This window comes from Oratosquilla oratoria, chromosome 11 (assembly GCF_046742065.1).
Source record: "Oratosquilla oratoria isolate Oo_2021 chromosome 11, ASM4674206v1, whole genome shotgun sequence".
In the NCBI taxonomy this organism is placed as follows: Eukaryota; Metazoa; Arthropoda; class Malacostraca; order Stomatopoda; family Squillidae; genus Oratosquilla; species Oratosquilla oratoria.
The window spans coordinates 58,495,704-58,509,369 of NC_134787.1; the positions used below are offsets into that span (position 1 = coordinate 58,495,704).

A 13,666-nucleotide genomic window follows, 5' to 3' on the forward strand; every position below is an offset into this window, starting at 1 on the left:
CCTCATTATGTTATTTTGTGTGGAAACTGTATAAATGCAGATGATTTTATTCAGCAGAGAGAGGTACAAGACTGATAGACACCCCTTCATACCTATGTCACTCTCCCAATCTGAGTAAAGCTATCTAACTTTAAGCAGGATGAAAATATCTGAAGTACACAATGGTGAAGAAATAAGTTTATATTACTATAAGTACAAAATGATGGTCAGATATGATAGAAGGATGGGGACTGATAATTGAAGGTTTTTTGAAAGTGTGATACCAATGTATAACCAAATTATGTTGAATATGAAAGACAGCCATTTCAACTACAGTGATAATGCTAATATGATTAAAATTTCTTAGAATAATAGAAATGCGGTGTTTGGTAGAGGTGATGGGAAAGGGGAAATCCTTTCATCTCTGACTGCTGTGTGTATTTTCCTTAGTTATTGTGTTTGCATTAATACTATCTGTATAGAAATACTTAAGTCAAGGGGTATTACATATTCATGGCTATGATTTTTACTTGCAGGGTTCATGTGCCACCTGGCTGTCCTTAGGCAAACGATGCCATTTGGATGAGACAGGCTGGACAATCCTGCGCATCCTGAGTCAGAGGACCAATGACGAAGTGGCTAAAGAGTTCGTCAAGCTCAAGTCTGAGGTGCGAGGAGAGCCACCTCTCAACCAGTAAGAGTTGTTCTTTAACCATCAGGAATGAAACAAAAGGAGCAACCTTTTGACTGGACAGAGCAAAGGGTGAAATGAGCTCTCTATTCTGAAGTAGTGCGAAAAAGGTCAGAAAGGTCAGCTAAGTCCAAATTTACTATAAGTTCCTCCTATGAAAAGAATAAAAGGAAACTTTCATATTGGTAATAGTGAAACATCAGCAGCTCCCAAGCTAATAAACAGGAGGAAGACTTAAAGAAATGGAAGGGGAGCTCCTCTCGTTGAGTAGCAGTGCTGATAGAAGACTAGCTGATCTTCAGTATAATTGGTCAAACAGCTCTTCAAGCAGCAAGAGTGTCGGAAGACTTGCAGCTCATCGTCCATCAAGAGTGATAGAAGACTAGTAGCTCCAGAAGCATTCTGCATGCTGTGAGGAGCATGGCCTAAAGACCCGCCAAGCACGGACCACGAGGTACCGCCAATGTCGTCTGCTTGTGATCACAGTGCAGAATAGAAATCTTCGTGCTTGCCTTTGCTCAAAGGTGAAGAGATTGTACACATGGTATGTGCTGCCTGTGAGGAACCAGGTTTAGCAGCAAGCACAGGCTGACCTTAAGCCATAACGTGTGGGGCCCACAGATTGATCGCTGATGGTACATGCCCAAAGTAGTTACGAGGTTGTCTGTGATACAGTATGTATTCTTGACATGTTTTCATACATGACATGCCCTTTTCAGACATGATAGCTTGTAAAATACAGAGCAACATGAAGAGGGCACAGGAATAGTGATAGGTAGGCAGGCAGAGAGACAGATAGGCAGAGGAAGCCAAGGCCATGCAAGCAGACGACGAGCTGGTGGCCTACCCATTACAAGTTTTCTGCTCTTCCAAAGACTTATTAATTGTTCAAATTCTATTTTGACAGGAGTACAGTACCACTTCCTACTGTACGGAACTCGTAAAACTCTAAAGGAGTCTTAAGTGTTTGTTCTTCATGCGAGGCACAAAAACAGATATTGAAATAACTGAAACAATAATAATAATAATAAATAATAATAATAATAATATTAATAATATTAATAATATTAATAATAATAATAATTATGATTTTGTGAAGAGTTCTGCGTTATTGCATGAGTGTAATAATAATTTATTTCATGGGTAAACATGATGCGTGTGATTTGTGTCCCATTCATTTACTTTGGATAAGTGTGTGGAAGAAACTGGAAACTTTCTTGTTTGCTGTTGAATGGTGATGCCCCTGAAACCGTTGTCATTTGTGTATATCTTTCCCCTCATTCTCTCCTGTGTATGAAGTTTGCAAACATTTCCTTCTTGTCACACCATTTACGTTGTAAGCACAAATTCTTATTTTTCTATATGATCTTAGCACATAATAATGGATGGTGCACTTTTGAGAACAATCCATAGGCCTCGGACCCCGTGTGTTTCAAGCAATCCTGTGTACATATCATTTACATATTAGGTTAGCTGTATTCACTAAGTCATTGTTATGCTCATGGAAGCTTGATTTCTATTCTATTGTTCTCTTTCTTGTTGTTGTGGACTGGGGTCTTTGTGAATTTATAGTTGTAGGCAGGCTTACATGCTGTCTAAAAGAAAGTCATATGTTTAAAAAAATTGATATGGTTGAAAACAAGAAGTTCATTACCTTATTTGGGTTAACAATACAAACTCATGCACACTCACCAAAAAGAGTGAGTGCAGGTGTGTGTGTGTGTGTGTGTGTGTGCACGCATGCAAGCGTGTGTGCATGCAAGCGTGTGTGCATGTGTGTGTGTGTGTTTGTATGTTTGGTTAGAACGTGTATGTATGTAGTAAGAGTAAAACCTCTCTATAATGAACTATTTAGAAGTACAGGTAGTAATTTATGGTAAAATGTAACCAATACTGGGGTCATACTATTACTTTTATCCACATATGCCATTTAGTACTACAGATGAAGCTCATGCTTGTATTACTATAACATATATACTTTAGGTAATACAAATTACAAATATGAGTCAACTAAACACAGCACTAAATGTAAATGACAGTAATTAGGGTCAATGTAAAATATAAAAAAGTCTGGATAAAATGGACTTGTCACATTTTTTTTATTTTTTTCTGTTTTGTGTCTGAAATATAATCTATGATATTTAGTACTTGCAAGAGCATAATGAACAGGTGGTCATACCAAAACAATACTTCAGCACCTTCTAAACCATTCATATGTCATACAAGAAGAATGAATAGTGTCTCACAAAAACAAATTAGTCAACAAAACCTCTAAATTAAGAGTCCATTACAGTGAGGTGATACTGAATGTGTATATACATATACCACACATTAGATATGTATATATGTATATTTATAAAACGACAGGATCCTATCCCGAGTAAGGTTGAAAAGCCACTCAAGCTAAGCCTAGCTTTTTTCTTCCTTTTTTTTTTAACTTTTCAAGGAGAATGTGTAGGGAAGTGATAGTTTGCCATTGTGTTCTCAAGGATTACAAAGAAGGGAGGATAAGTGATAAATGTGTGTTGAAGAAAGATGAAAAGACTGGAGTTCAGTTACTCCCTCCTATATCTTAAACACACACACACACACACATACATGTACATATGTATATACATATACACACATATGTATATATATATATATATACATATGGTATATTGGACATATGTATACTTACATACAGTCCTTGGGCCCTCCCACAAATATCTCTGGAAAGAAACTTTGGACCATTTTTTGAGTATTAGTGTGGGAGTGCTTCTATTTCACTGGCCAAAAGTGATAGCGTGAGGGATGCAGTTGTCAGGTGTCTGCTCTCCAGATGTAAAAAAAAAAGTAATAATAAATACAGCTGAAAATGATAGAGATATTTTGGACCCAGTCCAGAGATTAAGTGTCAACCCTTCAGGGCCTCTTGGTAGAGTTGAGGGAGTTGACAGATTTTGAAAATGGACAGGACCACTACATGTAGGCACTGATCTTTGGTCTCAGTGGAGATTTGTCTTCACTACAAGAAAAATGCTGACACATTTAATTTCAACTGTTCCTTTTTTTTTTCACTCTAAATTTGGGCTTACCATCATTTCCACCAAATAAAACCTGAGTTAAGTAATGAAAGTATGTTGACATCATATTTCCAAGAATTCCTGGGAGTGGTTTCCAGGTAACTGGAATCCAAAAAGCAATATAGCATCATCTCATTTAAGTCACAAGTAGTGATCCTGTCCCTTCAGTCTCACAGGAATGTGTATGTATGCATGTGTATATATTCAGATAATTTTTATGGCCGTCGCGCATAAGAATCGAACCTATCGCTCTAAGGCCAAGAGGCTACCGAGACGGTGCCTCCTGGCCTCAGAACGGTAGGTCCGAGCTCCATGCACGACAGCCATAAAAATTATCTGATTGATATTGCTGTCTACTAGCAAATTTCACACATGTGTATATATGCATACATATATATATATACATATATATAACATATTTATATATAACATATATATATATAATATATATATATATCATATATATATATATGATATAGATATATCATATATATATCTATATTTATATATATATATATATATGATATAGATATATATATATATATATATATATATATATATATATATATGATATATTATATATATATATATATAATATATATATATATAATATATATATATATTATATATAAATATATAATATATATATATAAATATATATATATAAATATAGTATAAATATATATATATAAATATATTATATATATATATATATATAAATATATATATATATAAATATATATATATAAATATGTATAAATATATATAAATATATATATAAATATATATATAATATATATATATATATATATATATATATATATATATATATATGTATATAATGTATAAATATATATAAATATATAATGTATAAATATTATGTTTATATTCATGTATGTATATATATTCTTTGGGAACCAGCAAAGAGAACCTGTAAGTAGTTATCCTCCATGAACACCTCCACCTTCATCTCGAAATGCAGCTCCATAGGGCTAACATTCTATCATGGGACTGGTCAAACCTCTATATAAATTTCAGCTGTATTTCCTCCTATTTTTAAAATAAGGAGAGCAAACAAACGATGACTACATCCCTCCTACTACTACTACAAGTTTGTGACATCATACATTTTCACATTAATAGAACACAGAAATTATTCCAAAGTTTTGTACCAAAAAGATTAAGGGAAGGACTCAAGAAATGTTACCAGATACTGTGGGCTTGTTGGGTTCCAATCAGTAAAATGAGACAACAATTATCAATTATCATAAACATATATGTATGCAGACACACACACATGTATTATATATATATATACGTATATATGTATATATATACATGTATATATATATAATATATATATATATATATATATATATACATTATATATATATATATATACATATATATATATATATGTATATACATATATTTATACACATATGTATACATATGTATATATGCCTACATTTGCATAGTATGTATGTATACAAATAAACATATATGTGTGTGTGTGTGTTTGTTGATAAATACTAATCCTGCAGGAATTCAAGCCTATGGCTGCATTGACAAGTGTATAATGAAATACCCTTAGCTACTGGTAGAGCCTCAAAAGGCTCATCTTGGTACTTGACATGGTCCTGCCCTGAGATTAATTTGCTACAGTCAAATATTTGTATTTTCTATTTCACTGAATACTCATGGGGATAATCATATATTCATTTTGTCTGGAAAGAGTGTAAATGCTTGTTACGTGACAAGCCTGTATTCAATAAAATGAAAAACAAATATTTTTGGCTGCCACAGACATCAGGGTACAAACAATTTAAGAACCCGGACCAGCTTCTTGAAGATCCACTGGTATCTGAGTGTATTATGTCATTAACTCATAAATAGCCTTCTATTTGACTTCCTGTAGGGTCAACTACTCATTCAGTGTATCTGAAATGTGTGTATGTATATATGTATGTGAATGTATATGTGCGTGTGTACATGTGTATGTATACATGTTTATGTGTTTATATGGTTAGATGTATGTATATGTATGCATGATGATAGTTGTCTTGTGTTTGACTGGAAACCCATAATATCACAGCAGCTGGCAAAAACCCTCAAGACTTCTCAGATTTCTTTGTTGAAAAGCTTCAGATTGTCATCTGTATTTTACTAGTGTGGGACAGTTCTTATATCACTGGCTTAAAGCAGAAGTAGGAGTGGAGCAATTGCCAGCTAGCTCCACATATGTGATGAAATAGAGAAAAAACATTTAATGGAGATATTGGGCTGCATTTCAGAGACTGAGTATCAGACCCCAAAAGTATAGATTTTATCCAGTTAGGTAAACATACATGCATGTACACACACACACACGACTCGATGGCACAGTGGTAGCATTCGCAACTGCTACTACAGCTTTCTGTGTTCGAGTCCTGCCCAGTGCTGAAATAATTTCAGTATCACTGCACTGCGAGTTGTTACTCCAACTCTTGTGGGCAGGAAGTTGGTGTGCACGTAAGGTCACATCATTACCCATAGATTGGTCATGTATGAGATCTGAGCTCTCATCCGGGAAGGTAATAGCTGTCGATCACAAGTCCAACACGTGATCCAAGACCATGATGAATCATACACATGCGCACACACACATTTGAGGCTAGATATGATAAGAAAATATAGGAAATAGGAGACAGGACACAATGAGCATTGCTCCTTTCCTGTATACTACAATAAGGTAGATACACACACAGATTAATATGCAGCTATCACAGCATTCTAGCTAGAAAGCTTCCGGGCTGCACCAGTGAGAGTGTATGTTGACATACATTATATGTTTTTGTTGAAAACAAGACTAGACCGCTCCATTCAGCTGAAGAGAGAATTCAACACAAATAGGGTCTCTATCTGTAGAATAAAATTATCTGGTCTTGGCACAAAAAGAAATCTATAATGTACTCCATCACACAATGGTACACAGCAGGTACAGAGGAAATAAGAACAAAGGAAACGTTGAGAGACCTGGGGGTGTGAATGGGTGATGACTGTGGCTTCAAAGCACGTATAACCCACATTACTAGTGCCACTCGTAAAATGAGTGGGTAGATCCTCCAGACCTTTAAGACCTGGAAGCCTGAGCACTTGTTACCTCTGTGGAAAACCCTTGTAGTGTCAAACTGGAGTATGTATGCCAGCTATGGTCTCCCCACAAGAGCTTGAACAGGTCCAGAGGGTATTCATGAGGAGGTTAGTCAGGGACTCCCAGAACTATTGGGAGATGCTGAAAAACCTCAAGCTCTATTCACTGCAGAGATGCAGAGAGATATAGTGATTTACATCTGGAAAGTCATGGAGGGAAAAGCACCAAACTCATCACATAATGTTGATATCAAAGGGCAACACCACCCCAAGTTTGGTAGGACTTTCATAAGAAGGTCCATAAGTAGCTGCTTCCAAAGACTGATGATAATCCAGGTGGAAAGCTTCACCTGTGCTGGTCCCAGATTCTTCAACTGTCTCCCAAGAGAGATAAGGGACCTATCAGGAATCAGCACAGAAGCTTTCAAGAGGAGGCTACACAAATTCCTGGACAACATCCCAGATGAGCCTCCAATCCCACATAGTCCAATCTCATGAGAGGTGGAAATGAACTCAATCGTAGACCAGTTCCAATACATGAGACTTGGGCAGAGGCGTGGGAGTGGTGTGTCCCCAGACTGGCCATGGTGTTAACACCAAAATCTACAACACAAGAAATACCTTTTCAGGGAGAAGAATGTTTACAAGTTCCCCCAAGAGTTGTATATATTGTGATCATATATATTGTATGATATATTAAACATGATATGTGAGCATATATTACAGCAGAAGAATATAGTAACATTTGTAACAACAAACTAAAAGCCCACTAGTGGAGAAAGGAAAACAAATACTGTAAGTTCTGTATGTTATTACCATAAATTTTGATCCTCTTTAGCAGATAAATGCAAAGATGGAAATGAGAATATATACATAGCATTTAAACACAAGGAAAGAAACGGAAATTCATGTCCCATTTCCCCAGTCAGATTGTACAATGATTGATGGTAAGTGGGTGTCAGGACAAACCACAATGTGAATTAATGGGTTCACTATAAGGCAAGTAACAGAACCTGGGGACCATTGTCCTTTAGAGGTATTAAAGTTGGACATATTTAATCAGAGAAAATCAACTATTTTCCTTTCAAAGCTACTTCAGGATTTTAAGGTAACGGCATATTTCCAGACCATTCAGTGATTCAAGTTACTGGTGTGATGAAACTGTGGGCATATCTGAAAGAATATTTTTATGTTCTTGTTTTTAGGTGTCTCCCCTGTCTGATCAAGTATGCCTTCGACAACTCTGCACTGTTTCATCATTCCAGTAATTTGAATGATCTTCAAATCCCAATTTAGTGTTAGAAGGAAAATAGTTGAATGTTCTATGAATATATACTTTCCCAACTTTAATTTTCCTAAAAAAGAACAATGGTGTCCAGATTCTATTACTTGCCATGCAATAAACATGTTAATTCCCATTTTGTTTTGTCCTAACCCTGCTTGTTGTCAGTCACTGTAACCTAACCGGGGAAATGTGACATGAGTCTTCTAGGTTCCTTTCCTTGTGTTTAAATACTATGTACATATGTATACGCCTCATACACAAGTGAATACACATTTTCATCTTTGCATCTATCTGCTGAAAAGGACCACAGTTTGTGCTTATAATGTACAGAACTTGAGTACTTCTGTTTCCTCTCTCTCTGGTAGTGGTCTTCTAGTTTATATATATATACACTAATGCTGATGCATATACATTCACACATTTTTTTTTCCATAGGAAATGGTAGCTTGTCCTGACAGTTGTATGCAGAAGCCAATTGCTTAGCCACAACGATGATTTTACAAAGCATGGGTACTTGCAGGATTGGAGCCTTAGCCCATCTGTTCATATTCATTGCCAAATTTGCTTCGAAGTGGACACTGGATTCAAACACATAGTTGTCTGTAGGGTTCCATATACAAGTGTGTGTGTGTGTGTGTGTATGTGCGTGCATGTTTTGTTTTTTGTGTGTGGGTGTGTGTCTGTTTGTGTCGAGACATCAGGTTACCCATTCCCAGAGTAAAGATGCTGGTTAATAAATATGTGAATACATACAGGTACGTGAACATACACATAAACACACACATGCACATACACACACACATGCACATGCACACACACATACACACTGTATGAATATATATGTATATATCAATACATGTATATGATGCAGATATAGATAATATAAATACACATGCAGTATATACTGTACATATGAATGTAATATATATGTACATGTATGTGTGTGCATATATACATATGAAAATATATATGTACATATATGTATATGTATATATATATATATATATATATATATATATATATATATATAGGATATATATATATATATATATATATATATATGATATTCATATGTACATAATAAAATTCAGAAAATCGAAGACAAATATTCCTGTTTACAAAGTTTGCAACCATGAACATTCATCCCCCTCTGCCCTCCCATATTTTGTATTAATATTTTTATTTGTTGCCTTCCCCTCTTCGACTGATTCCCTTTCTCAATCAACTCAGCAAGCGCAGCATTTTCATTGATACCATTGAATTGATTTGCGATAAAGCTCCTCTTTTCTTCAGTCATCATGCGGATTAATCATTTAATAGATCCCACGCTTCTACAAAGCATGTTGGACATTCCTGAACGAAATGCAACACGATCCTGTACTAGGTCTCTCCATTCCATTGTGACAGTTCCCCTAACCAGTTGCATCATTCCAGTACTGGTAGTCTTTTGACCAGTCACTACACACATCCTGTCCGCAATCATCATTTTACATCACAAATGGTATTATTCATAACGTGAACCACCCTGTCATACTTTCCCTTAATACATATGTTCCTCTCCTTTAATCTGCCTTTGGTCTATCCAATACATGAAGCATGTCCCTAAATCAGCATAGTTCCATACGTCATCATTGGCTGTGTACATACCCATTGCACTATCGCCCTTCCCTCAAGTCAAAGAACATTACGTCATTGTGGTACCTTGGCAGTGGTACTACCTCCAGTCGTTTGTTCTCCCACTCCCCTTCCTGCCGCCGACCCTCTACTGTCTAGTGTTGATTCCCTCTGGTGCAACCCTTCACATTGCTTCCGTCTGGTCATATAACTTGTATTACCTTGCCCTCTCCCACAGTAACAGCACCTCAATCGCCGTGCCAAACAAGGCCTTCAGTTTCATCTTGTCCTGCAAAACTTGGCAGTGTGCACCCGTGTCTGTGGCTTCAAGTAGTTTCACAGTATGAATACACAGTACTTTATATATTAGCATCTAATCACCATTTACTTTGATACACACATGATATAGGGATCACTTTGAAAATGTAACTCAAGCCCGCAGTGGTCTGCGCAAAAAGTCAAGGTACCATAGCCTTTACTTGCGCGTCACTAGACAGTACTGTAGTCTCCATATTAATCAGCAATGCACAACTTTTTTTTCCTACCCTGTATTGCTTTTCTCTGCTCCACAACCTATTTTCTGTCTAAGAAACCCTACGCACTGTTCCTGGAATCACGTTGAAGGACGATGTACACGACTGTCTGTCCTTCTGGTCAATAGATAATTCCTCATGCAACTATGACGAAAGTGAGTTGTAACACATTGCCTAGACTACTCTCCTTCACGCATGCATTTGGTCTCACCAACACATCAAAAGGCTATTTCCCTTGAGGACTACGCTCTAATACACACTTCGTTAACTCTGCTCAGAGCTTGTGCACATACATTCCTAAATTTCATCTGTGTGGAACCTGTCTAGAATGTTCCAGCTTTTCCTGCAGTTCCCGTCACCTTTTCTGCTATACAAAACTCCGTATCTGATGTTCTAGTTCCACAACTGCTGTTCTATTTATTCCTCCCCCCTCTCAACATCCGCCGTTTCGCCACATCCTCACGATACCTTCAACCAACCATCGCACCCATCTACCGTCCTGCCTGCCTACTACCTTCTGCTGAACTACCGTCCCGCTGACCTTCCCGCCTGACTTGACGTGCTCTCCCCATCGGCCTAGTTTGCTCGCCATTTCAAATAATTCAACTCGATCACCTTCCCATTCTTTTCACCAGCTTACCCCTCCCTCCCCCCGCCCCTCCTCCTCCTCTTTGTGATCTTTCCCTCCCAAGTCCCACTTCCCCATTACCACCACTCTCCTCCATCCTGTTTGTCACCCGTCCCCAATACGCCTTGCCCTCTCCTCGACTGCTTCCTTATGCTCCTGCATCCTTTCTACCGCCCCAGCCACCTTCCAACCAACCGCTCTTGCCACCGTCATGCTGCGGTTGGTTCTCACCATACGTTTTCATGCGTTGGTGTCCTCCCACCGCGGCCAACGCCTTCCACACTTCCTAGGTCATCTTGTTGAGTGTTCATATGACCAAGATAATGATTACTTTCATTAAGCTAACAATATGGTTAATAAATTAATGTAATAACATTGTAGACAAAACGAAACAAAAAATATATAAATATATAATCACCCGTTTGCGGTGATGGCATAAGGGGAGACCTTTGCCACCGCCTCGCATGATGACGCGCGCCCGTATTGCCAACTGATGGGACCTTATATATAAACATTGGATTGTGATTGGTTGCTGAAGGGTGATTTGTTGCATAGATAGCCAGCATCCAAACGTGTACATAGTGTCACTGTGGCCATTGATATAGGTATTAATGATATACCGTTGAGTCGATCTTAGTTATGTCCATTTGTGGTTTTAAACTCCAACTGTCTTGCCAGTGTGTATATACGATTGAGACATGGTCTCTTCCCCCTCCCCGTTTCCTTTGTTATTCATTGATATGGAAGTTATCATCAGATCATTATCAGAGTATTTATGAACACAGAACCATTGTTAATAGTGCTATGATTATGATTGATAAAAGAGTAAATCCGCGAAAAATGAAAAAAAAAAAAACGTGGAAATCCTCTGATTTTCAACCCCAACCTAATTGGCGACTGAGCGGCGAGTCCACACCCACCCGACGACAACGAGCGTGCCTTTCCGATAGCATTCTGCCGCATGACCAACCCTTCCTTCCTCCTGTGTTGGCTCAGGGCCTTCGTCATTCGCAACAGTCACCTCCTCTTTAATGTTAATGATGATGTTGGTGATGGCTAGGATGCAGAAGCCATCTAAGCCATGGAGAAAAGTATAATACCCGGTTGTATCGGGAAATGTCGTGAAGACGCCGCGACAAATTTTTGCTTTGTCATAGGGTGTTAGACATTGCGGATTTCTCCCCCAAGAGGATGAAGAGGAGTCACAACGCCGAGGAAGAGAAGGGAGAAGAGTGAAGAGGACGACAGGGCGGCGAATGAAACAGGGTAGCAAGTGAGAGCGTGGATCGTAAACAGACGCGTGACCAGACTTCCTGACGCGCGCGCGAATTTTTAGGTTTCAGTATCATGTCAAGATGCCTGTCACACAAACAAAGAACGGGTTTATGCGACTACGATTTTAAATACAATCCGTCGTTCAAAAGTAACATTACAACAACTAGATCGTAGTTAAGAACCGATTTTAGATTATCCCAGCAACACCTAGATCATATTTGGATAAAAGGAAATATCTCTTCCAAAACGAGTTACGAAATACCCATTGATTCAAACAGCGATGTCATGACTGCAGATTGGGTTGTAAAAAAATATGGAAACTTAATCAGTACAACCTCAAACAACATGGATTAATAATGTCTACAACCGCCGTTGACACGGAACTGTCCAAATTTGCCTACATTCTCCAAAGTAGCAGGCTAAGGAGATGTTCTTCAGCAGTGCAGTCAGTCTCCTAGAAGAACACAGTAAGCAAAAACTAGTGTGTTGTGCGTTTCTTCCTTTTTTCAGTCTAGTCTCCCCCCTTACATAAACTACGGACCAAGACTATGATGATTACAAGACTACAGTCCATTGCCCATTAAACCATCGCCCATTCCATCATGGCTGTCCTCTCTGTTCTTATGGATCCACCCCCCAACCTCTTACGATTCTCGCCATTTTTATTATTTTTTTTTTCTTGTTGATGTGAAAGGGAGAGAAAACGAGGGTTATGCTTTTGTGGAGTCGTTACCCCTGGCCACTATAGTGATATACTGTACATCAACTGCCTCCCTCCTCTTCCTTGTAACCACTTGCGTCAATTTGAATGCTAACTTCAGTAAATCGGACCGTTTGTGATTGTTTATCTTCGCAGCTTATTGTCATGATCGTTGTCGAGTTTGTGATGGTGATATACGTAAGTTTTCTCTGTGATTTTACTTTCTCATAACAGCGATGCCACCGTTTTCTCTCCCTCTGGTGAATGGTTATAGACATTCATATAATAATATCATTTTAATTCATAAGTGAATTGTAGTCTTGTAGTTGGTTTTGTTAATAATATTATTCCTCTATCTGAAATAAACGCCCTTTGAATAAATGCAGTTTCATTTCTGTATAGGCATTTCCTGTGTTTTACTGTAGAATTAAGGGGGCAGGATTCAGCCCCCCCCCCAAACACAAGGGGTCATATGCCCCCCTGGGACGGTACATCTAGAGTGGGGCGGCAATTCTAGTCTGGCAAGCCGACCATAAGGCTGACAAAATAACTGTAATAAAAAAAGTCAAAGGAGCCCTGAGTATTTTACCGTAATATAAGAATTTTGAGTTAGAATCAATAGAATATGAAATATTTTCCCCTAATCCTTTCTGCAATACATTAAATACACTTTTTTAAAATCTGTTTAATTATTTCGCAAGCCAATGACAATAACAGGCTGTAAGGGATGGGCGTCACTGAGAATATTGCCAACGTACTGAACT

General features: G+C 37.8%; 1 protein-coding gene across 3 annotated transcripts in view; it reads left to right on the forward strand.

Annotated features, from left to right (window-relative positions):
- The window catches only part of unc-13, a 136,438-nt gene extending 132,350 nt beyond the window's left edge, over positions 1-4,088 (forward strand). Inside the window, exon 26 of one of the 3 annotated variants that reach the window (XM_076192939.1) lies at positions 516-4,088. In XM_076192939.1, coding sequence (XP_076049054.1) covers positions 516-677 — 162 coding nt within the window. In that variant the 3' untranslated portion in view covers positions 678-4,088. The remainder of the gene's footprint in view (positions 1-515) is intronic. The other 2 variants (XM_076192940.1, XM_076192941.1) reach the window with 2 other exon arrangements.
- The last annotated feature ends 9,578 nt before the right edge of the window (positions 4,089-13,666 follow it).